General features: G+C 35.3%; 1 protein-coding gene across 1 annotated transcript in view; it reads left to right on the top strand.

Moving 5' to 3' along the window:
- Nucleotides 1–26,589, top strand: part of ZDHHC17 (zDHHC palmitoyltransferase 17) — an 83,466-nt gene that overhangs the window by 22,827 nt on the left and 34,050 nt on the right. Inside the window, exons 3-7 of the mRNA XM_080662462.1 lie at nucleotides 2,086–2,208; nucleotides 12,646–12,723; nucleotides 13,314–13,458; nucleotides 19,152–19,216; nucleotides 19,864–20,026. Of these exons, the coding sequence (XP_080518588.1) occupies nucleotides 2,086–2,208; nucleotides 12,646–12,723; nucleotides 13,314–13,458; nucleotides 19,152–19,216; nucleotides 19,864–20,026 (574 nt within the window). The remainder of the gene's footprint in view (nucleotides 1–2,085; nucleotides 2,209–12,645; nucleotides 12,724–13,313; nucleotides 13,459–19,151; nucleotides 19,217–19,863; nucleotides 20,027–26,589) is intronic.

Below are 26,589 nucleotides of genomic sequence, written 5' to 3'. Positions count from 1 at the left end.
CACATCCCCGGTGGGGGGTGTGCAGGAGGCAGCTAGTCGATGTTTCTCTCTCATCAATGTTTCTAGCTCTCTATTCCCTCTCCCTTCCTCTCTGTAAAATATCAATATATTAAAAAAAAAAAAAAAAAAGAGGAATCTGCAGATCTCTCTGTAGCTCCTGCTGGGTGACCTCAGGCAGAGGCTAAATTAGCACCTCCTTGGAGATCCAAGAGCCAGTGTACCCAGTGGTCAGAGTGGGACCATCCAGATTACAACTCCTCAGATCTATAAGGGACACACTCAGGGGGAAGACTCAGTGAGCACCAAAGCCTCACTGAAGCAAGTCTTGTTCTAGCACAGAAGCTCCCCATCGTAGACACAGCTGATCCTCACAGCCAATGGGCCTGGAGGTCAATTCCTCCCAGTGATACCAACAACAATCAAGGCTTACCTACAACAAGACTGTGCACACAGCCCACAAAGGGGTGCACCAAGAGTGTCCACCTCAGGTAACTGGAGAGGTTGAGCCACTGGGCTCTATAGGACACCTAGCACACAAAGCCACTCTATCAACTCAGGGAAGCAGCCAAAATGCGGAGACAAAGAAACAAGTCTCAAATGAAAGAAATGGAGGAATGCAAACGACTGGATATAGAGTTCAAAACCATGGCTATAAGGTTTTTCAAGAATTTTCTAGAAAAGTCCGATAAATTTAGTGACTCCCCTCAAGGATATGAAAAAGGACCAACTAGAAATTAAGCATACACTGACTGAAATAAAGAATAATATACAGAGATCCAACAGCAGACTAGAGGATCGCAAGAATCAAGTCAAAGATTTGAAATACAAAGAAGCAAAAAACACCCAACCGGAAAAGCAAAAAGAAAAAAGAATCCAAAAATATGAAGATAGTGTAAGGAGCCTCTGGGACAACTTCAAGTGTACCAACATCCGAATTATGGGGATGCCAGAAGAAGAGGGAGAGCAAGATACTGAAAACCTATTTGAAGAAATAATGACCGAAAACTTCCCCCACCTGGTGAAAGAAATAGACTTACTAGTCCAGGAAGCGCACAGAACCCCAAACAAAAGGAATCCAAAGAGGACCACACCAAAACACATCATAGTTAAAATGCCAAGAGCAGAAGACAAAGAGATAATCTTAAAAGGAGCAAAAGAAAAACAGTTACCTACAAGGGAGTGCCCATACGACTGTCACCTGATTTCTCAACAGAAACTATGCAGGCCAGAAGGGAGTGGCAAGAAATATTCAAAGTGATGAATAGCAAGAACCTACAATCAAGATTACCCAGCAAAGCTATCATTCAGAATTGAAGGGCAGATAAAGAGCTTCACAGATAAGAAAAAGCTTAAGGAGTTCATCACCACCAAACCAGTATTATATGAAATGCTGAAAGGTATTCTTTAAGAAGAGGAAGAAGAAGAAAAAGGTAAAGATAAAAATTATGAACAACAAATACATGTCTATCAACAAGTGAATCTAAAAAAAAAATTAAGTGACTAAATAATCTGATGAACAGAATAGACTGGTGAATATAATAGAATCAGGGGCATAGAAAGGGAGTGGACTGACAATTCTCGGGGGGGGGGGGGGGGAGGGGGGCGGGAAGGGTGTGGGGGGTGCCGTAAGAGACTGGGCAAAAGTCATACACCTATGGACGAGGATAGTGGAGGGGGGGTAAGGGGCATGGGGTGGGGTGGGGTGGGAATGGTGGAGGGGAGCTATGGGGGGAAAAAAGAGGAACAACTGTAATAATCTGAACAATAAAGATTTAAAAAAAATAAAAAAGTAATAAATAAATAAAAAGAAGCAAATGATAGAAGTTTGATTTTTGGTATCCTTTTCTCTTCCAACTAATGAGATATTGCATTCTTATAGATGAGACAAAAACTGTAAAATGGATTAGTAAAATCTGTTGGAATATGGATATGTAAAAAGTAGCATTTTATGTTCAGAAGTCCATTTTAATTTTTAGGTATCAAAATGGAGCATTATTTTCTTCTGAAATGTTATTTTTAGCTTTAAATTTCTTGTAAAATATTAGTAATAAACTCTATTTTTCTTTTTCTTTTTTTTTTTTCAAGATATGGAATATATGAACGTTGCCGAGAATTGGTGGAAGCAGGTTACGATGTGCGACAACCAGACAAAGAAAATGTTACACTTCTCCATTGGGCTGCTATCAACAATAGAATAGATTTAGTCAAGTACGTGTTTTTTGTATTTTTAAGTATTAGTTATTATAAAAATACTAGAACTTATTATAAAAATTAATAATTTTTAACAACGATAGCTTTTAAAATGTAAATTCTATGTACCTTTTTTCCTGAAATGTTTTGTTTTTAACGTATTTTGAATGCTTATTAATGTGTCATACTGAGCTGAGTACTTTTCCATGTATATTTACTTTAATTTTAATTCTTAAAGTAGCCTTGTATGAAAAATAATAATTACTGCTATCCTACAATGTGGAACCTGAAGCATAATGAGGTTAAATACACTACTGATGACATACAGCTAATAAAGGTTGGAGTCAGGATGTTAACTCCAGCAGTCCACCTTGCAGCTCACATTTTAAATATGAATTCTATGGGGAAGAGTTACAAAAGAAATGAGGGGGGTTAAAAAGATAACAGGTAATAATATTCTGATTTAACTATTCAAACCAGCATAAGTGATGCATAAATAAGAAGTATAAAATGATTTTTATTACTGTTAATCTGCTGGTTTAGTATTACTAACAGGTAGTTAGATAAGCAAGAGTCAGATGATAGAAATCTTAGTAAATCTGCTTTAGTAGTCATAATTTGGACATAAGACCTTTAGATAAAGACAAAGTTGAAAATAACTGCTTGCAAGTGTGCAGTTAAGTACAGCACACAGAGTCTACAGTCAAGATTTATTTTATTTTATTTTATTTATTTATTTTTTTTGGTAGTTTATTTTTTTATTTTTTTTATTTTTTTAACATTTTTACAGTCAAGATTTAAGTCACATAAAATAATTTATTTGCACCTAGAATTCTAAAGAAAGATTAAGCCAGTAATATCTAAAGCATTGAACTCCATGAATCACTTTCTTCCAGAGAGCATATTTTCATCTTATTCCTTTTTTTCCTTTATGTATCTCTAACCTTCCCTTTGCTTTCAGTATGGGCCTCCTAATATCTAATTCTGTTTTGCTTATGGGAAAACTTTGTGTGTGTGTGTGTGTGTGTTTGTGTGTGTTTAATCCTTACCCGAGGATATATTTATATTGATTTTAGAGAGAGAGGAAGGAAAGAGAGAGAAACATCAGTGTGAGAGAGAAACATTGATTGGTTGCCTCCTGAATGCACCCTGACAGGATTGAACCTATAACCTAGGTATGTGCCCTGACCTGAAATTGAACCCACAACCTTTTGGTGGATTGGATGACCCTCCAACGCAGGAAAATGTTTTTAATCTTCATTAGTGAAGGAAATTTTCACATAGTATAAAAATCTAGGTTTACAGCTCTTGTTTGTTTTATTTTTAAAATATTCCACTGTTTTCTGGCTTCTTTTACTTTTGAGAAATCAGTTTTAAGTATTGTGCTTATAGAGGCTTTCTTTTTTCCTGGATGTTTTAAGATTTTGTTTCTGTTTTTTTGCAGTTTCATGATGATGTATCTAGGTGTGAATTTTTAAAAAATTTACCCTGAATGACATTGCACAAAATTCTTGATTGTGTGGATTGATGTTTTCATCAGTTCTGAAAAAATCTCAGTCATATTTCTTCAAATATTACTCTGGCCCATTCTCTTTTTGGTCTCTTTCTGGAAAACCAGTTAAATGTATGTTTGACCTTTTCATTGTATACTGCCTCTTATCCACTCTTCTATGTGTGTGTTCTCTCCTTTTGTCTCTGCTTCATTCTGGAAACTGGACTTATCTTATTAACAGCAGATTATACATAAACAGAGAATAAATGAAACATTTATGCAGTTCATTTATTCTCTGTTTATGTATAATCTGCTGTTAAATATATTCATTGTGTTTCTAATTTTGTTTATTTTTAAGTTCTAGAATTTCTTTAAAAAACATGTGATACTTAAATATTTGTTCCTGAAATTTTCTATCTTATTTTATATACTTGGATATAGTAAATATAGTTTCTTTATAATCTGTGTCTGAGAATATATAGCATTTTGAGTCTATGTGGGTCTGTATGTGTTATACTGTTGTGTGCCTGACTATCTTTTAATATGTATTAGACATTGTGTTTGAAAAATTATTTGTTGAATAAGTTGAGGCCTAAGATGAGAAGATTTCTAGTATTTGTTTACGTTAGCCCCAACTTTAACTTAATTTTAAGGCTTTAGATTTTCTGGATCACTCAAGTGGCTGAAGAACATGCTAAAGCCAGTTTTATTTCTGGTTCTTAATTACTACTACAGTGCAGCTTTTTGGAGTCCCAACCCTTGTCTCTAAGGCAGATGGTGTCCAAGTGGTTTTCTGACTTCTCTAGGTTTTAACCCTTTCCTGAATCTTGGCCTGATATATGCTCTTACTTTTCTTAGGCTTTGCTTTTTAGGAAATGTTTCTTAAATTTCATTGAGCTTTTTAGTTTTCTTTAACGGGAGGGTTGACTCAGATTATCTAGCCTTCCACAATCTCTGTAGTTTTTTCAATTAATACATTTTAATCAAAATAGTACATAAATGATTTGGAAAAATCCCAAATAGTACTTAAAGGGTTACAATGGGAAACAGCAATCCCTCCCCACTCTCTGAGTCCTCTATCCCCAAAGTAACCCTTTTCAATACTTTCTTTCAGTATTTACTCTTGTATTTTATATATTTGTATTGCTACTTTTATCTAGAATGTTATTTTTCTTTACACAAATGATAGTAAACACTATTCTGCCTTTCATTTAATTTATATATCTTTGAGATTTTCCAGATTAGTACAAATAGAGTTGCTTTATTCTTTTTTTAAAACTGTGTAATATTCAATTATATGGATTTAATTAATGAATGGTTTCCCTATAGTTGATTCTGGTGTTTTTACTAGTACAAACAGTGCTGTACTTGTTCACATATCACTGTGCTTATGTTCATATCTATCTGTAGAATTCTTAGGAGTAAGAAAGTTAGAAAGATGAATTTTGAATTTTAATGAATATTGCCAACTTCTATACTGTTATTTTTTTATTTATCAGTTATTATATTTTGACTTTCTACTTTGGGATAACTAGATATCCTAGATCACCTCACCACGAATACTTCTTCCTTCATCTCTGTTATAGATTTAGTTAAATCACTATGCAAAGTTTAAATTGTTAGTATGTAAATTCTCACTGCTAACCCTAGGAGTCTTCTATGATTATCTGTTCGTTCCTGTAGAAATCTGTGTTTTTTTTTCTGAAGTAACAGTTGCTTCATTTTTTTAAAAAATATATATATTTTTATTGATTTTAGAGAGGAAGGAAGAGGTAGAGAGAGATAGAAACACCCATGATGAGAGAGAATCATTGATCGGCTGCCTCTGCAAGTCCCCCACTGGGGATCGAGCCTGCAACCGGGCATATGCCCTTGACCAGAATCAAACCTGGGACTTTTCAGTTCGCAGGCCAATGCTCTATCCACTGAGCCAAACCAGCTAGGGCCAGTTGCTTCATTTTTTAAAATTTGTTCAATTTGCTGTTTGTCATAACTAATTCTTATTGTACTCTTAGAACTGTAAAACCCCTCTATATGCAAACAATATGAGATCATTTATCAGTTCTTCCTGGATTTCTACCTTTCTGCTCCAGCCCAGCCTTTTTGCCCTTTAAAGCTACTATACAATAATTGTCTTGAGACTTTCCTTTACCATCATCCTGAGAAATCCCTTTGCTCCAGTGTTGGTCTCAGTTTCCTGATCTCAGGTTTTTATCTTTATTGCTTTGCTCCCTGGTTTTAGTAGAGCACATTTCCTGATAGCTTGCTGAGGGAGAGAATGCTTGGGAGGTAAATGTTTTGAAGTTACAGTATCTCCTGACCTCATACTTTATTGGTTGTTTGAGCATAGATTTCTAGATTAAAAGTCGTTTTCTCGGAATTTTAAAACATTTCTTTGCTATTTTCTTGCTTCAAGTATTATAGTTGAGATGTGTTTGATTTCATTTTATTGATCAAAAATTCACTTTTGTCTTGTGTTTAGAAATATATAAGAAAGTTTGAAGTGAGAAATGCAGATAAAAAGTCTTGATGCTGCATGCCTTACAAATTGTTCCAAACCATGTATGGATTAGTGAGGTTACAAAATAAAGTCAGTAAACTATAGAGTGAGTTAAAAATCATAGTGTCTGTGTATATTATATTTCCAGATGGGTAAGCTTAATTTCTTACAGTACATAGTATAGCAAGTTACTTTCCTAAAACAAACATATGCTGAATAAATACAGTTTTCACTAACAACTGGTATTCATAGCCTCAAGATTAATTTTTTCTATTGGGTTTGGAATTACCCCCTACTTAAAAATTTCAACATATTACTTCTATTTCATGGATGCTGGCAGAAGATACATGACTTAAGTAGAGACAAAGGACTTGATTATTCATAGCATAGCAAATAGCATGAACATAGTATTTGCATAGGACCCTCTTGCTCTTTAGGTCCTATAAGAGTGGCTTGATATTGTCCAGATGGATGCAGCACACACAGCAGGTTTGTGTTGCAGCTTGGGGAATTCATTGCTTTTATAGTAAGTGGTAAGCAAGCTTGCTCTTTGTCCCAGAGGAAGACGTTACCTGATCTCTAAAGGCTGCTTAATGTAAACACAACTCGGAGAAATGGCCTGTGTAAAGAGTGGGTAGGACCTTGCATTTTTTGTATACCTAGCAAGACATGGGAGCACAAGAGACCCATGAACAAGTGTCTCTTCTAACAGTTAACATTTTATCAGAATGTGTATTTAAGGAACTTACCACAAGCAAAGTAGTTGGGTCACCTTCATATGATGATATATAAAGTAAATGTACTTTGGAAAGGAGGAGATATTCAGCCTGGATAGGTTTATATTTCTAATTAATGTCTTCAATTGAAAGTCTTTCGACTATTTCTCAGTTTTTACCCTAATGCAGTGGTCGGCAAACTGCGGCTCACAAGCCACGGTTTGCCACTCTGTTGACTAATGAGTTTACCGACCACTGACCTAGACTCTCGATTCCAATAATTACAGGCTGTTATTGTTCCTTGTGATTAAGCCCCTATCCCAGTGGTCAGCAAACTCATTAGTCAACAGAGCAGCAAACCGCGGCTCGCAAGCCGCATGTGGCTCATGAGCCGCAGCTTGCCGACCACTGCCCTAATGTAATAAAATAGAAAAGATTAGCCTCTTGTCTTCAACAGTCTGTTATTACCTTAAAGATCTTCATTAACAACAACTAACAATGCATGTAGTGTCTGATTTCAAGTCAAGGCTTTTTTAAGGAATACTAGAGGCCTTGTGCACAAAATTTGTTCACAGGTAGGGTCCCTAGGCCTGGCCAGCGATCAGGGCCGATCAGGTACCCCGCCTCCCTGCCTCCTCCTTCCCTTGCTCCCTCAGCGCCCTGCCACTGCTGGTCACTTGCCATGTTCCATGCCGCTGTCTGGTGGTCAGCGCACGTCATAGCAAGCAATCAAACTCCTGGTCTCCAGGTGGAACTCCTGAAGAGACACTTTGCATATTTGCCTTTTATATTTATAGATGGCCTTTATTAAAAAATATGGAACTTATAATTTTCTGAGAACACACTGTGTGTGTGGCTTATTACTCTTGGCAACATGTAATTTTTTTTCTTTAGCCCCAATTTTGTGAAAGTTTATTGTGCATTGATGGGTTTTTATTTAAAAGTTCAATTTATGGCCATTAATTTGCCACTTTTAGCCTAGAAATTTGCTTTTTTAGTTTAGGGAAGGATTCTTGCATTGTGCTCTCAAGAGTGACTCATTTTTATTTTCTGTTTTTTTTTTTTTTTTTCTTTCAGGAACTCTTTATTTGTTAGCTACTGGAACCAACCAAATTAATTCCCACCCCCCACCCCCCTTTTTTAAGCTTTATTCCAGCTACCTTCTGTCTCCCAGTATAGCAGTTATACTTTGGAGAGAGTTTCTTAACTTATCTTCTAATCCCTCTTTTTATTTCTAATTATATCTAACACATTTTCAGTTTTTAAGCATTTCTTCTGTTTCCCCCCTACCTTTAGAGAAAAATTAGATTCTTTTATCATAGGTATATAGTCTCTTATATTTTTGGAAGCTATAACTTTTGTTGTGTTTTTCTTCTCTATTTATTGTCTGTTTTGGGCTTGTTTTATTTTGGCCTTCTTCCATATTTGAACTTTCACTTAATTGTCTAGTCCAGTGGTCGGCAAACTCATTAGTCAACAGAGCGGCAAACCGCGGCTCGTGAGCTGCATGTGGCTCGTGAGCCGCAGTTTGCTGACCACTGGTCTAGTCCTATTTGGCCATTCATATTTAGGAGAGACATAAAAAACCTGATTATGCGCTGACCAGTGTGGCTAAGTTGGTTGGATATCGTCTAATGCATTGAAAGGTTACCAGTTTGATTCCCCGTCAGGGTACTGCCACTGCCAGCAGCACAAGCCTCAGCTGGCCCTGGTCCGCAGGAGGCAGCCAATCGATGTTTCGCTTTCACATCGATGTTTCTCTCTTTTTCCCTCTTCCTTCTTCTTTCTCTAAAAACCAATAAAAATCTTAAAAAAAAAACAACAACCCTGGAAGCTGTGAGACTTAGAGAATTTACAATAGGAGCCTCCCAAATGTCCGTTTCTGGAGGTTTTTCTCTGGGGTTGCTCAGTTTCTCTAGGAGAAGAACCTTCTAATTTGTGGGGTGGGCCTAAGCATCTGTCTAGCTGCCTGCTGACCAGAGCAAGGAAAATGGCTTGGAATTCTTATTATTCAGTCTGTAAACTCTCATTGGATTGCTACACTTTTAGTAAAATGTTTTATATGGTTCTCTGATTTAATGTCCAGAGTCTCAAACTTCTTGGGTAAAGGTGCACAGGAAACACCTTTTGGCAAACACTGATGATTGACTATTAAAATCAACATGGGCTTGAGGCTGAAGCCTAAGTCACCACCATACAATGAAGTTTAGAGATGCAAGAATGAACCTACAGTTTAAGAGTTTGAATTACTACTACAATAATATTAAAAATTTGAGTAGTCACATTTTAAGATTTAGCAGTATAGTGTACACTATACTGTTAAATCAGTGAATACTTTTATGGTACTGTCAGCTGCTTGATTGCTTCCATGTCACTAAAATGCCTATTTGTGATGTTAAATAAATGCTAACTTTCATGGAATATATAGGTCAGAAAGCAATTTTTCAGTAACCTTTATATTGACTTTCAGCCATGTTTATATTTACAGTCCAGCTTCTTATTACTTTCTTTGGAGGTAACAATTGACTTTAATCTCTTAGTTTTTCTAGGGTTTTATAATATACTAGAGGCCTGATGCACGAATTCATGCACCAGTGGGGTCCCTTGGCCTGGCCTGTGGGAACAGGCTGAAACCGGTTCTCCGACATCCCCTGACGGGTCCCGGATTGTGAGAGGGTGTAGGCCAGGTCCAGGGACCCCACCAGTGCACAATTGGGGCCAGGGAGGGACGTGGGAGGTTGGCCAGCTAGGGAGGGACTACCGGAGGGCTCCGGGCATGTCTGGCCTGTCTCGCTCAGTACCGATCAGCCAGACCCCAGCAGCAAGCTAACCTACAGGTTGGAGCAGTCAGTGCATGTCATAGCGACTGGTCGACCGGTCGACTGTCTGCCCCCGGTGGTCAGTGCACGTCATAGCGAGCAGTTGAGCGGCCTTAGCATATAATTAGCATATTTTGCTTTGATTGGTTGAACAGACAACCAGACACTTAGCATATTAGGCTTTTATTATATAGAACTAGAGGCCTGGTGCATGAAAATTCATGCATTGGAGTGGGGGGGTCCCTCAGCCCAGCCTACCCCCTCTCACAGTTTGGGAGCCCTCAGGGGCGGTTGGCGACCTGGCAATCGGGAAGGCGACACCCCCATTACACCTCTGCTACTGCCACTGCCAGCAGCACAAGCCTCGGCTGGCCCTGGTTACCTGAGCCTTGGGCGGCCCTGGGCGTCTGGGCAGCCGCCATCCAAGGCTTGCCTGCACCTTGGGCCAGCTCTGGGCAGCTGGGCAGCCGCCATCCGAGGCTTGCCTGCACCTCGGGCTGGCCCTGGGTGGCTGAGGGGCTGAGGGGACTGGGAGACTCCGGAGTCAGGCGCGCAGAGCGGCCGGACCAATTTGGGGGTGGACCCGGCTGTGCCGCATGCCTGCTGCCCCGGCGGTGCTGAGGGGACAGGGCGCCACCATCTTGTGGCTGTGGGTGCTGCCATCTTTGAGGGCGTGACAGTCAATTAGCATATTCCCTCCTTATTGACTGTGGGCACCGCCGTCTTTGTGAGGCAGTGACAGTTAATTAGCATATTCCCTCTTTATTAGATAGGATTCTGGTTTGCTTCTCATTGGTGCCCCCCTCTGGAGACATTGGAGTTTTAGCAATTTGTTTTTCATTTTTCAAATGCTTGTTGATATCTCTTGTTCATTGATGGTCCCTTCTCAATACCTGGGGATCATTAGTACTTGGAATAGCATTCTGTGATAATAACCTTCTTCTAGTATTGCAGGGAAAGTCTAGTTTAAAAATAAGAAGTATACGGACTTCTCAGGAGTATAGTTTTGAGCTAGGGTCTTATAGCTACAAAGAATAACATGTTATAAAAATACCAGAGGCCTGGTGCATGTAATTTGTGCACTCGGGGGGGTTCCCTCAGCCAGGCCTGTGCCCTCTTGCAGTCCGGAAGCCCTTGGGAAATGTCCGACTGACGGCTTAGGCCCGCTCCCCATGGACATAAGTCAGCAATTGGACATCCTTAGCACTGCCACAGAGGCTGGAGATGCTCTTGCCACCACTGCTGCGCTTGCCAGCCATGAGCCCAGCTTCTGGTTGAGTGGCATTCCCCCTGTGGGAGCGCACTGACCACCAGGGCACAGCTCCTGCATTGAGCAACTGGTCAGTGTGCATCATAGTGACCAGTTGTTCCACCATTTGGACAATTTGCATATTACCCTTTTATTATATAGGATAGTAGTACTTCTCTTCCAGGAGTTTATAATGAAAAGGTAATAGGAGTGATTCTTTTTTAGCATGGAGAAAAAAAAATTCCCCCATCCTATTGAAAACAAAGTTGTATTTTAAAACCATGTTAGAAATTGCTTATTGTCTTAGCTCTAGAAAGTATTTGAAATGTGAGTAAAAATAATTCTCTGGAGCAGATATATTGACTATAGAGAAGGTAATCAAATTTTCTTTTTTTTTAAATGCCAGTTGAATATTTTCAGAAAATATTTTCTATCAAAGCTGTTCTTTGAGCTGTACTTTTCTTTGGGCTCAAAATATAATTTTCAGCTATTACATAATCTCTGCCAGGTACCTTAAGAAACAATTTAGGACTAGTTAAATGTCTGTGTTCAGATTATAAACATTCTGTATTTTTGTTCTAATTTACAGAATTTAAAACTGTGATATTTTGGACTGAAAATATTTTAGAATGGAAATATTTTAAAGTACTTCAAACTATTTTACATGATAGAGTGGGGTTGGACTCCTCACTGCACAATGCTTTATAAGCACCAATTTAATAAATACATAAAGCAGAAAATTTCTGAATCAAGCATGTAATTATGAATATATTAAATGTTTAGAATTGTGTATATTAAGAGTGATTGCATTAAACTTACAACAATTTAAGAGCCCCAGTAATATACATCCATCAGCAAGCATTTGACATGAAAATGCCTTAAATCAGCAGTCACCAACCTTTCAGACCTCATGGACCACCAGAGGTCCGCGGACCACCAGTTGGCAATCGCTGCTCCAAAGGTTTCCTTAAACCAGCTAGTCGCCAACCTTTTGTACCTCACGGACCACAAGTAAATCATTTACTATATTCAAGAGTCATTGCATTGATTATTCTTAAAGCAAGCATTATAAGAAGCAGCTAAGTCTTATTCATTCCCACAGGTTGAGAACCGCTGCTGTAGAGCCTAAGACCATCGGAAAACACAGTTATTTACATTACAATTCATAACAGTAGCAAAATTACAGTTCTGAAGTAGCAATGAAAATAATTTTATGGTTGGGGGTCACCACAACATGAGGAACTGTATTAAAGGGTCGCGGCATTAGAAAGGTTGAGAACCACTGCCATAGACTGTAGCATGTTATATAGCTCTCCTGATTCCAAGATTCTATCTACTGCTTTCTGAACCAAGTCTTTGTGGTTCTCTGACTGCGTGTTTTTTTGTTTTTTTCTTGCTTGCTTTTTCACATGATTCTTATTTGGTATTGCTATTACCAAATGGTAACTTTTTGGTAACTTCAATTTTTTTTCCTTTTACTTCTAGAACAAAAGACAGTGATGTGTTTGATATAAAATTCTGCTAAATATATTTTTTTAAACTCTCATAAACGATCATTTATCTTTAAAGGCATAAACTAGCTTGAGATCTAAAATGAAAAACATTTTTCTTTTTTTTACATAATTTCTTAAAAATTGAAAATGCAAGTTGTCTAAATTATTTAAAATTTTGTCTTATAGATACTACATTTCGAAAGGTGCTATTGTGGATCAGCTTGGAGGAGACCTAAATTCAACTCCATTGCATTGGGCCACAAGGTTTAAATCTGCTTCTGGATTTATTTTTCCTTTGGGTTTCTTTATTAGTCTGTAACTAAGCAACTTTTTTAATGATATGCTATAATGAATAGGAAAACATATTATGCCAATAGTATTAGCATCATTATATTAATGTATTTTTATCTGTATTAGGATAAAAGTTTATTGTCCAGATGTTCTTAGGGAATTAACTATGTATATGTTAATCCAGTTAGTTATATGATTGGGTTAAACTTTAGATTTGTAAATGTAATAATACTTTTGCAGCCTATATATATTACAATTAAAGAAGTTGCCCAGTTTACCAAACGATTACTATCATAATGGAATAGGAGTAATAGAATATAGTAACTATTTATTACAGATTTAAAGAAGTTATGAGTATCTAAATTTCCAAGGATGGTTATTCTAGTTAAGAATTAAGAACCATGAACCCTAAATATGTCTTGACACATATGCCTATTATAAAATAACTTCAAAAGATATTTATATTACCTTTTTTACCATTACCCTATTTAAAAGAAAGATCTTTCCAGAGGATACTATTTGAAATAACTGTATATCTAACTGTTTATTCTTTTATGTTTTAGACAAGGACATCTATCTATGGTTGTGCAACTGATGAAATATGGTGCAGATCCTTCATTAATTGATGGAGAAGGATGTAGCTGTATTCATCTGGCTGCTCAGTTTGGACATACCTCAATTGTTGCTTATCTCATTGCAAAAGGACAGGTAAAAAAACCACAATGGTGGATTTTAATCAGATGTTCTTCATGGTTTAAATGCCTGATATCATTGGTGTTACAAGTGTAATAACCTGGTAATATTTAAATAACTAGAGGCCCGGTGCATGAAATTTGTGCACTGGAGGGCGGGGGGCATGTCCCTCAGCCCAGCCTGCACCCTCTCCAGTCTGGGACCCCTCGGGGGATGTTTGACTGCTGGTTTAGGCCCGATCCTTGTGGATTGGGCCTAAACTGGCAGTCGGACATCCCTCTCACAATCTGGACTGCTGGCTCCTAACCACTCGCCTGCCTGGCTGCCTGATTGCCCCTAACTGCTTCTGCCTGCCAGCCTGATAGCCCCCTAACTGCTCCCCTGCCGGCATGATTGACATCTAACTGCTCCCCTGCTGGCCTGATTGCCCCCAACTGCCCTCCCCTGCAGTCCTAGTCACCCCCAGTCCTGATTGCCCCCAACTGCCCTCCCCTGCTGGCCATCTTATGACAATGTAGGGGCGTCCATTTTTTGGTGGCCATCTTGTGACGACATGGGGCAGCATCTTGTGGCGGCCATCTTGTGACAATGTGGGGCGGCCATCTTGTGACACGAGGGCGTGAGAGTCAATTTGCATATTACCTCTTTATTATATGGGATACTTTCTGATGGGTGAAGAGAAGAAATAAATATATACAGTAATTAATTTGATATTCATCTATGTGATACTTCATGTAGTTAACATAAAAATAAGGAAGATAATCATGAACGTATAATAGTCCTTTAAGTTGGGCTTTTTGATTTCTGAGAGTAACAGAGGTGAATCCCAGAAAGTAAGGAAGAAAATTCAGGTATTTAAAAAAATATATCATCTGAATTCATTTAAACTTTTTGAACACATTACTGGCTATTTTCTATATTAAGTACCTCTCAAGGGGGATAAAATCTTTAAAATCAGTTTTTCAGTTTCTGCTAAATAAAATAATGCTGCTTCACACATGCCAGAAAACTTCTCATGACTTAAGTTTTTTTTCTGATTTTTCCTGAATGTACATTGACTATAATCATGTTAAATATTACAAGTTTATATGTATCATGTTTTTGTAATTCTTTCATGTATTTTTTCTGGTTATGCTTAAATATTAGTTTTATAGCTAAGGATCTCATTATAAGAGTAAGACAAATGATTTGAGTTGATTGTTATTAACATATTTATTTTAATTTAAACTTTTATGCTGATTTAGAATTTGAATAGTATTTATTTTATGAATCCCTTAAGATATTTGTTGTTGGCAGTGTCAAGCAATGACAGTTGTGTGTGTGCATTATAGCTTAGGAAAAGTGGCATAAACTGGTTAATTGCTGGAAGGGGGAGTTTATTTATCACTGTGTTAACAAACTACCCCAAAATTGATGGCTTAAGACAGCCGTGGGCAAACTACGGCCCGGGGGCTGGATCTGGCTGTTCTATCCAGTTCTCTTGCTCTCCCCTCCGCTCCTTTACTTTGAATTTATATTAGTTCACACAAACACTCCATCCATGCTTTTGTTCTGGCCCTCCAGTCCAGTTTAAGAACCCATTGTGGCCCTCGAGTCAAAAAGTTTGCCCACCCCTGGTAAGAGCAACACCAGAATTTATTATTTTTCACAGTTCTGTGGTTTGGCCTTGACTAGGTGGTTCTTCTTGTGATAATTGCTGGGAGCTGCAGTCATCTGGGAGCTCAGCTGAACTAGAGGGTAGCTCACTTAAACATACTTTGTACCTTGGAAGGAATGGCTAAAAGTCTGGGCTCAACTGGAATGCTGAGACAGCTTGGCCTCTATCTTTTTCTCCATGCAGTCTCAGAACTTCTCCATAATACCCGCCAACCCCCATGTGGTCTCTGCAGCAGGGGAAGTGGACTTACATGGTGGCTCAGAGGTCCCAACAGAACAGAAGCAGAAGCAGTTTTGCCTTTTTTAAGTCTTAGGTCTTGAACTGGCACAGCAGCATTTCTCTTATTTTTTCTATTACAGCAAGTAATAGAGCCGGACCATGTTCAAAGTGGTAATGCAAGGGCTTGAATACCGGGAGGTGAGGTTTACTGGGGGCCATCGTTGGAGACCAACTACAGGGGATTATCCTTGTTCTCCCAGTTTCTTCTAGAGTGGTGGTTGAAGGAGAGATAGTGCCATAGCATATGACAGTATCTTTAATGGCTTTCTGTATTGCAGATATAATTTTATAATACTCATTTTTTTTCCTTTCAGTTTTTAACTGGGTAAGAAAAGTGTAAATCTTTGAGTCTTCCTGGTCTTTTTGTTAGTGCACTAATTTTGGAATTTGGATGATTTCAGTAATCATTTTCAAGCATGTCAAACTTGTGGCCAGCAGTCCTCACTTTTGACATGCTTGGGTAGGCTATAAAATTATTAAAGAGCAATGGTTTCTACCTGTCATGGTACTTTTTGTATAATAAATGCATGATGATGGTGATATATGTCTTTCAAAAAAATACCCTTTTTCATAGGTAAATTATTTTTCTGCTTACAGCAGTAACACATGCATAATTAAATTATTCAAACATAATAGAAGAGTATGATTTAGAAAATGAAATCTTACTTCTCCCTCCCCTCTTTTCCCCAATGAGGTTACTTCCTTTAACAGTTTTGTATATATTTTTCCAGCATTTTTTACTTTGTATACTCTAATATGTTGTAAAGCACACACCTCTAATGTGCATTACATTATACTTTGAATGGGGTCCAAAGTCCTTCCTTGGCCTATGTCAGCGGTCGGCAAACTCATTAGTCAACAGAGCCGCAGTTTGCTGACCACTGGCCTATGTGATCTAGTCCTGGATACCTCTCAAACTTAACTTCTGCCATCTTACCCTGCTTTAACTATCCCAGTCTTGCTGTTTCTTGAGCAACTCTGACACAGTATTGTCTTAGGGCCTTTGTGTTTGCTGTTTCTTCTGCTTGGTAAATCCTTTCTTCAGATAGTCACAATGCTCTCTCTTCAATCAGTGTTCAGTCAAATTTTATTAGTTTTGATTAGTTCCCAAGTATAAGCAGTAATAAGTATATTTTTATTTCTTCTTTCTCTTCTCCTTTCACTGAATTTAGTCAATAACATTAGTATTAACATTGTTCTGATAAATATAACTACATTTTTGTTACTTGATTTTTCAGCTTTAAATAACATCCTTTGAGTTATAACTATTACAGATTAGGCACTCATCATACTTTTTTTCAACCTTTTTCTATTCCCTTCCCCCCATTTTTTGTTAATTGGAGCTATTTTACATTTTTAGGACATATAACATTTCCATACAGTTTGTCATTCTATTCTTCACAAATGTTTCATTTTAGTTATACCATTAAATATATTTAGCGCTCACTACCAATTCTTTTGGATGATTTTCAGGAGAAAAAGGGAAAATGCTAAGTTACGGATCCCTGTTAATCATGGAATTCCCATAAACTATTGATCTGGGCTTGTTAATTCTTCCTAATAGAGAATACCATACATCCAGGCTGAACTTGGAAAAGAAGTACCAAGTTTTAAATCCTGAGCCAAAGAGAGAAAAGGTTGAATTTCATTTTTCTTTTAGTACTCTAGAGATGACATAATTTTCCATTTTTTATTTATTGATATTTTTAACGCCATCACTTTTTTCAAAGGAAATGAAAAGACTTACAAAAAGGAAGAAGAAATCTAAACATAATAATTTACCTGTTTGTTTTAATTGGGCATCAAATTTAGTTGAGCTTTCTTGAAACCATGACAGCTGAAGGAAGTGAAATAAGATGAAGTACTTAACTCCCATGTAATAAACAAGGAAGCTTGCCATTTTTTAGAGAAGATTTTTTAATTAAAAAAAATCAATGTATATAGTATTGGAAATATTGTGTGAGGTTACATGAAATGTTCCCCAAAATATTTAAAGTAAAACCAGAAATGGATTTATAATAGATAAGGCATAGCATTTAAATACATTATTCATGATGAGACACTAAACTAATGACGACCATTAGTTTAGTTTGTTCTAGTTTGTCTAATGTAGTGGTTCTCAGCTTTTTTTCTGCCTCAGTACACTTGGGTAATATTGACATTTGAGACATACTCCCATCAGTAATAGTGGCTCACAGAGAACTGCTGCATAAAGATATTATGTGTTTTACAGTGTACTCACTGTAAATTCACTCTCTCTCCACTGACTGGTAATTAGATAACACAGGTCAGATTAGAACTGGTGGTTTAATGTAATTCAGGAGTGGGTGATGGGGAAAGGGGGGAAGAGGAAACTTAATATTTGTTGAATGTCTGTTGTGTTCCAGGCGTTGGACTAGGTGCTTTACACATAGGATTCCATTTAATCATTACAAGGGTCTTATAGCCATTTTTTGTATTTGTATTTTTAGATGAGGAAGGTGAGGCTTAGAATTAAAGTAATTTTTCCAGTCTTATAGCTATTAAGTGGTAGAGCTGGGAATTCAAAACCATGTCGGTCTTATTCTAAAGCCTGTGCCTTTCCCAAGAGTAGATGGATAAACGTCTTTTCGTTTAATGAATGATTTTTGATCATTTACTGTGCTGGACACTGAGAATATGTGAATTTAACATAATTTTGATCCTCAACTCCTAGTTAATGAGACAGATGCTTCAGTCATATAGGTTAATGGGTCCAGATTGGAGTGCATTAGGAGAGAGAATTTTAGGGAAGTGAAACTGATAGAATCCCTGATACATCAGAATGTCTTGAAGTTAGACTTGGATAATCAGGGAAGAATTTTGGTTGATTAGGTGGTAGTTTTCATTTCAATTTGCTTAAAAAAAACCCAACTAAGCAAAAGTGGGGGGAAAGATAGTACCAAGTAAAGCAAAAAGTTGGGTAGGAGAAGAAAAGTAATCATGGTTTATTACATGATTTTGCTGGGAAGTCACATATTTATAATAATGTAAATATCAAGTATTTTAGAACCAAAATTACAATTCTCTTGAGAGGGAAGAACAAGAAAGGTATATACTTGTGATGGTGCAGGGAGAGAAAAAAGAGAAATTCTCATTTTGCAAACTGAGGGGGTCTCAAAAGATAATGCCTGACATTGAAAAATCAAAAAGTAGCAATTTTAAGCATTTTATTTTAAGATATGGAGGTAAATACCAAAATAATGGACTAAAAAGGTGAAAATAGTGGGGAGTAAGGCAGAGAACTGCTTTATCACCATGAACTTCGCAGAATTATTTAACTCTAAAAGTACATGTATAACGATAGACTGAAGAGAAAACACTAAATTTATTTAATTGATTAAAAAGATAGGTCTTTTATTCATTGTTTTGAAATGCTTAGGAATAAACAGAGTTTCATTATTCCCTTCTATTATGACTTAGTATAAAATAAGTTTTTTAAAGACTTTAATCATTTAATCTATCCTTTATGGCTGAAAGATCATAAGTAGGTGAAGATCTTTAAATGCAAAACATTGAAAGGCTGATTAATAATGCATCCTAAAAAGGAAAACTATAAATATATGTTAAGTATATCTTTAATATATACATCAATTAAATATTTACATACACATTAAAATAATTAGTGACAGTGAATAGTTTTACTTTGAAGTTAAGAAAAAAAAAATAAATCACCCATGATTGAATAAATTAGATTTTTCCAAGTAAATTGTTTAGGAATTTAGTAATTTTTTTTTTTTTTTTACTCTATCAGGATGTAGATATGATGGATCAGAATGGAATGACACCTTTAATGTGGGCAGCTTATAGAACACATAGGTATGTATGCATTATAAAATACTTATTTACATAATTTTCAACATAATAAAAGGTAAATAGTTGAAAAGAGAAAGCAGTTAATGTTATACTTGTTAATAAATTTTTCATTATGAATACATAGTATATGACATAAATAACCTTTTTGGATGTTTGAATCTCTACGCTTACCCTTATCTTAGTAATGTAGTACCTTAATCTATTTTCTTTCAACGATTTCTAAGAATGGAAGAGGATGTTATCTTTTTTAAAAATGCAGTGAATTTTTTCATATGATTTGCATATTAACAAGTTTTATATATTAGTACATTGCCTTAAATCATTTTTGGAACAATCCAGATTTAAATTTTAAAAATATAATTGTTTAATTATATAGATATTAAAGACATAATTCCAAGATCAAAAAAAGAAAATATCAGGACCAAGTATGTTCTCTCTTAGAACTATATTACTTTATATAGTATTTCACATACTTAATACTTCATATTAAAATGTTATCTCATTTGTGATTATAAAGTTGTTGAGTATAGGTTAGATTAGAAGTGTTCCAAGATGGAATGCGAATACAAACACAGTCAGTTTAGTATCTGTAATGATTTCTATAATTGAAATTAGGGTTGTTGTTGTTGTTGTTTTTTTTTCCTTTTCAGTGTGGATCCAACTAGATTGCTTTTAACATTCAATGTTTCAGTTAACCTTGGTGACAAGTATCACAAAAACACTGCTTTGCATTGGTCAGTACTAGCAGGGAATACCACAGTCATTAGTCTTCTTCTGGAAGCTGGAGCTAATGTTGATGCCCAGAATATCAAGGTAAAAATATCCTATATTTATTATGCTATGTGAAATGTGGTTATAAGAAACAAATTTCTCAATAAACCAGGTTTTTTCACAAACTGTCAAAGATGGAAGAAACTTATTTAAGCTCAACTATTTGCCTTCATGCAAGAAATTTTTTTTGAAAGACTGGTTTATTTACTTTCATCTTTTAGTATTGAAGTAATTTTCAGATTTTGGTGCCCTTTTCATTAGTGAATTCTTATTACTTTTGGAAATTAAATTATATAATCTGTATTTTTATAGCTGAAGGGGAGTAGTGTTTGGTTTTTTTAAGAAAATCATTACAGAGAATCACAAGTTTATACTTAAACCACATTACCCATAATAACTTTTAGTAATTCCTTGACTAGGTCATTTATTGTCTTTTTGTTAAAGGTCAAGACCTTTAAATTTGATAAACACCTTTGTGATGTTTATAAAGAGAACAACCTCTCTGCTCCAGATGCTGGACTAATCCAGGAAAAGTACACAAAATTATTTAAGCAAAGCTCAATTACCATTTATACTCTGAGCATTTTGAAATTTGTAGATATTTTATGGATATTTGTAAGAATGTTCTTTTGGTAGTCTTAAATTTTGGGTAACCATTCTCATTTTTAAAGCTTAAGGATCTACCTTGTTTTTTAGCAACACATTCTTTCTGTGAAATGACTTTAAACTTTTATATTTTTAAATGTTTTTATTGCTTTTAGAGAGAGCAAGAGAAGGCTAGAGACCTAGAAACATTCATGAGAGAGAAACATCATCGATTGGCTGCCTCCTGCATACCCCTAATGGGGATCAAGCCCGAAACCTGGGCATGTGCCCTGACCAGGAATTAAAACAGGGACCTCTTGGTTCGTGGGTTGATGCTCAACTACTGAGCCACACCAGCCGGGCTAAACTTTTAAACATCATCCTTTAGTAATGTGTATTCATAAATGACTTTGTGTCAATGACATGTTCTTTAATTTTGACTATAAACCATAGTATTTTGAGTCATGTTTTTTAAATTTCTAAGGGATATGTGGTAATTAAATATGAAAAGGGTTCAAGCACATAATAATATGAAATGGCAATCAAAAAGTAGGTTATCTCCTGCTGGATCAGGGCATCTATTTATATTTCTCTTGTATTACTCTAAAAAGTGAAGCTTAAACTACTAAAATGAAATAGCTTAGACTAGATATAAGATGCCTAATGTAGTTAATATAACCAATATTTAGAAATGAGTCTAATTAACAATATTTAAAAGTAAATATCACATATCTTATTGGAAACTAAGAAATTAAAAAAAAATTTCTTTATCTCATTAAAAAAAATAAAGTCTTCTTGTTCCTACCCAAAGTGATAAGAGCGGTCTTGTCTGCAAGTTAACATGTCATAGTGCCTGACACATGATGGGCACCCTTAAACATTTGGTGACTGAGTGATGATTTGTGTAGTCTTGAGCTTTACTGTTAGTTTTCATGACTTACGTAATATGCTTCTCTGCTACTCTGAAATTATAGGGAGAAATTTTTGCTTTTCCATACATTTTTAAATAGGAAACTCTGAAATGTTCGTAACACTGTAATTAGTAAGTTAGGGATTAAGACCTAAAGTATAAGGAAGGAGGAGTTTGACTAAATCTGACCAATATCCCTATAAGAAAAAATCAGTGAGATTACCTTGTATTTTATAACCTGAATTGTTTTAGAGTGCTATTTTTATTCTTCTTCTTTTTTTTTTTTGCTACCAGTCATTCCTAGAATAATTATGCCTCCAGAATACATTTTAAGATTTTCAGTGTTATATTATTGAAAAGATAGAACCAGATTCAATATGGCAAATAGTGAATCTTCATAGATTCTGCCAAGAGCTGTATCAATGTTAAAATTGTGGTAATACCAAGGCATTATGACAAGATGACTACACCATTCTGGAATTTGAAACTAGCAGCGTATATATTTTGAGCATTTAAAAGTATCTTTTCTATTCATATAAAATTTTAGATAATTTCTCTTTGATTATGATTTTTAAGAATTTGAGGTGTGGTTTGTAAATTTAATGTCTTTTAAAATAAATAGTGAACGCTTGCACTCCACATTAACCATTGCATAAGCTTTTGAATAGTCTTAGTAAGAGAAATAATCTATAATAAATTTACACAGAAAAGTAATGGTAAGAATAGAGATATTTGAAAATATTTAAATAGTTTGAGCCTCATATTTTTAATATTTTCTAGGTTCAGACACATGAATTATTTGGTGCCAAGTTAGGATAAATGGAATGTAGCTTCCTTAACTAGTACAGTTCATGTGAATACTGTGCAGAATCTACTGTCAATAATTAAGATAATTATTGTGCCTGTAGAACTTAGTCATGGTATTTTTTTTTTTTAGTCACTTTCTTTTTATGAAGATTTCATTTTATCTGACATGTATAATCAGGGTTATTTATTGACAATAATATTTTAAATGTAATTAATTCCCTGATAGTTTCTGGAGGGACATTATTTTTAAAGAGAGTCTAAGGAGTTGCTTCAGTTACTCAGGGAACATTTATACTTTCTGAGTAAAAATAATCTTTTTATCTACACTGGTGGAAAAGTAGATTTTTGTTTTAGAATGCACTTTTTATGTAATTAAAATGATAAAATAAGTATCAGATGCCTATTTTACTGGAATCTGGCATTCCTAATATGCTGAAGTCTAGTCACTACCTTCTAATGGAAGTCATTTATTCATTCAATAATGTTCAATGCTGTGAAGTCGCAGTATTTAAGAGAGATGAAGTCCCTATTCTCTCAGAATTTACATTGTATTGAGAGAACAGATAATAGTAAATTAAACACACATGTACACATAAGCAAATGGAGTAGAGTGATGAGGACTGAGGGCACCACATCATGTGAGAGTGATTTGTGAATGCCTCTGAGGAGATGACATTTGCTGTGAACTTGTTGGATGAAAAGGACGCAGTTATGCAAAGATATTTGGGGAAAAATTTACCATGTAAAGCAAGCATGTCAAACTCGTGGTCCACGGGCTGCATGTGGCTCACAACGAATATTTTTGTGGCCCAGCCAATATAAAGGTGTGAGCAATTATTTACAATTATGAAAGGAAATAAGTCTCCTATCAGATCCAGAATTACTGACATTCACCTTGGGTCAGTTTTGAAAGTAATCACTGTGTACAAGATTTTCCCTGAAGTAGGAAAGATAGTAGCAGAGAAGAGATGCCAAGTGTCAGGAAGAAAACATTAATTTTGTCATTGCTCTTTTTCTTTTTTTTTTTTATGCTATACTTTTCAAAATAAACCTATGTTTCTATGAGAATTGAAGCTTTTGGGTTTTTTTGCGGTCCACATAAATTTAAACCTTGTTTATTTGGCCCGTGTTAGCCTTTGAGTTTGACATGCTTGATGTAGAGGAACCTGCAAGTGCAAGGCCTAGGGATAATGAATAAGCCAAGAATTAGCTTGCCATGTTAGAGGTGCAAAAATGATAGCCTGGACCGATAGCAGTGAACAAGGGAGTGAAGCCACTGAGAGAAGCAGGTGCCAGATTATACAGGGCCATGATAAGGAGCTTAAATTATATTCTCAGTCCTGAGAAACAAAAGGAAGGATTTATGTAGGCTGGTTATATAATCTTTGTGTTTTAAATATTTTTAAAAGATTACTTTAGTTGCTATAGGAAGAATAGCATCAGAATTAAGAAAATGGAAGGGATGGATGAAGATCAGTTAGGCTATTGCAGTAAGTTAGGCAAAAGATGATTTAGTTTAGCTTATTATTGTAGGAATAGAAATAGTGATAAATGAGTTGATTTGGAAATTATGATAGAGTAGAAATGAAGAGGTAGATTAGATATGAAGGTGAAAGAAAATAGCATTGATGGTACATTTTTGTTTGAATAACTGAATGCCTTGTGATATATATTAAGGTTGTGAAGACTGAAGGAAAACTTTTCTGGGGTGAAGGTGATAGGAATTGGTTCTGCTTTACTCATATTTAATTTGAGTGGTGTCTTCTACCTATGTGGAATGCCAAGCTAATTAAATAAACTTAAATTGCTGCAAAGTTTGAAAGGGAAAAGTTTATTAATTAAAAAAAAACAGCCAAGATTCTTTGTCCAGGAATTTGACAAGTAAAGTTGATTTATACCTGTATATTTTTACATTTCTTATTTCAAGTTTAAGAAAGAGTTTGTTACTAATCATGAATTATGACAAAAAGATGTAGCATACAAATCTAGATATGGCTTTAATAGCCAGTAAAAGTTACATTCTTTAAAGAATATGATAAATTATACTTTGTGTTATAATAGTTATATAACTATCAGCTGATCTTCTTCTAAAATAGCTATTTCCTAAATAAGGCAAAGCTTAAGTTTCTTAGAAATCTATCTTTATATTAACTAGGTATTTACCCTTGTAAATTAGTTATTTGACTAAGGAATTCAATTATTTTAATGTATAAACAAATGATTATTTTATCAAAAGAAGATAGAACTTATTTTGGAGACAGTATTAAATGGTAGGTAACTTTAAAATGGCTACTTTGATCCTTAGAAGGATTAGAAAAGGCCATATACCCCAGACTAGAGCTTCTTAATTTTGATTAGAGGGTGGATCCATGGACCTCTGAAATTACTATTAAAAAATTAAATTTCAGCTTTTCTAGAAGGCTTTCATCTGATGACTTAAAAAAATTTAAGAACTTAGATAATAGTTACATAGGATAAATTTGAATTTTAAGTAGTAACAATGGGGGGAGTTATTTGGGAATACTAATATTTTTTTTAAATGACCTATGTAGTTATCCTTTTTTATGGTAACATCTCATTTGTGAGTTAAAAAAATATTTTACCCCCTTGCACATCTTTTTGGTTATGTAGATAAATAAAGATGAATTGGGTATTGAGAAAACAATCTCGGAGTAATGCCCAAGCATTTGTAATTTTTTTTCTAACATGATCAAAGGACATAAATTTTAGCTTGCGAAGAATGTGAAATTACTGAGCTTTGTTAATTAACATATTGGAAGACTCATATAGTTTCTTGAAATGAGGTAAGAAACTGTTTTTAGAAAGTAGTTTTATTATCTTTTAAGTACCTGACCTAGATGGTCTCCAAGGAAGAATTTTCCTTCGTTTTAATAATGAAATTCAATCTAACTTAGGCAAAATATGATCTTCCAACCCTCTACCTTCCATAGTGTTTATTTATCTGACCAAAATCCTTGAAGAATTTCTTTTATTACATGTCACATCGTCCATAAATACTCCATTTAAGAGATGTTATTATTTACTATTTTAGCTAACACATGGAGTGATCAAATAAAGACTTTATTCGGAACCCTGGTTTTAATACAGTTCTTTAAATTAATTGCTTGTTTATTTTACCAGCTGAATAAAAGAACTATACAAAAGCAGTCAGTTGACTAGAGGAGTAGTTGAAAGATTTCTTAAAGCTCCCTCCATCTTTTTATCTAGGCAATCCCTAGGTGTCACATGGCCCTCTAGTGGAAGGGATGCTCAGCTGGACCGAGGCAACTGCAGAATATTCTCTGGGAGTTGTTATCCAAGGGATTGCTTTTATTCAGGTAATCTTTATAGTTTGGATTAATTAGCTGGTTCTAACAACTTAGGTGATAGAATCTTTGAATAGGTAAGGAGATATTTAAAAGTAAATATTCCTATTTGTGGAAGACCCACCTAGATTAGCCTGTTCCTAATTAAATACAATTGCTCTTTTTATTAAAGGTTTGGTTGGGCTTTCTGTTGTTATTTTGGTGTTGTTATAGTTGTTGCTATTGGTGGTAGTGGTGTGTTTATTTTTTTTGTTTGCTTTTTTAAATTTTTTAGGTTTTTTAAAAAATAAACTGTACTTTATACTTGATAATCATCCCTCATAAGTAAGGCACCCCGAGGCTCCTTATTCCTTTATTTTCATATAGTTTTTAAAATTAAAATGTTAATATTTTTTCTTCTTTTTGAAGTTATTTTAAATATTCATTGATACATTCTTGAAATTTTGGCAAATTTGGAAAATGTTTAATTTCACATTTATACTTGAAGTACTAGATAAATAGTGGAGACCATTAAATAGAATAGATATGTAGGTGTCTGATTAATTTAAAGGAGAAGATTTTAAATTAATACAGGCATAAAGAAGCATAGATACAGAATTAGGGATGCTATTTCTTACTTCCTTTAAACCATTTTAGTTCTGTTCACTTGTATTCCTTGGCATTCTTTTTCTTGAGATAAAAGGGAACTACAAGTTCATAACTTGAGGTTCACTCTTTTTTGGTTACTGCTCTTATCTTATTCTCTTTGGAAATTTCTATGGATGAATGAATTTAAGGTGATCAAGAATGGCAATACAACAGTAGTAGAAGTAGAAATTGATTTTTTTTATTCCTGTATTCATCTTCAGACTTTTGTCATCATTAAAATTAAAGTGAAAGAGTTCTGAAAATTTGGTAATATAGCAGGATGTTATGTAGCAATAACTATTACTAATGAAACCTTTAATGAATATGAAATAACTGATAAACTGTGTGAT

This window comes from Plecotus auritus (genome assembly GCF_963455305.1).
Source record: "Plecotus auritus genome assembly, chromosome: 3".
Classification (NCBI taxonomy): Eukaryota; Metazoa; Chordata; class Mammalia; order Chiroptera; family Vespertilionidae; genus Plecotus; species Plecotus auritus.
The sequence above is the reverse complement of the archived record's forward strand: the minus strand, read 5'-3'. Positions and strand labels throughout refer to the sequence as shown.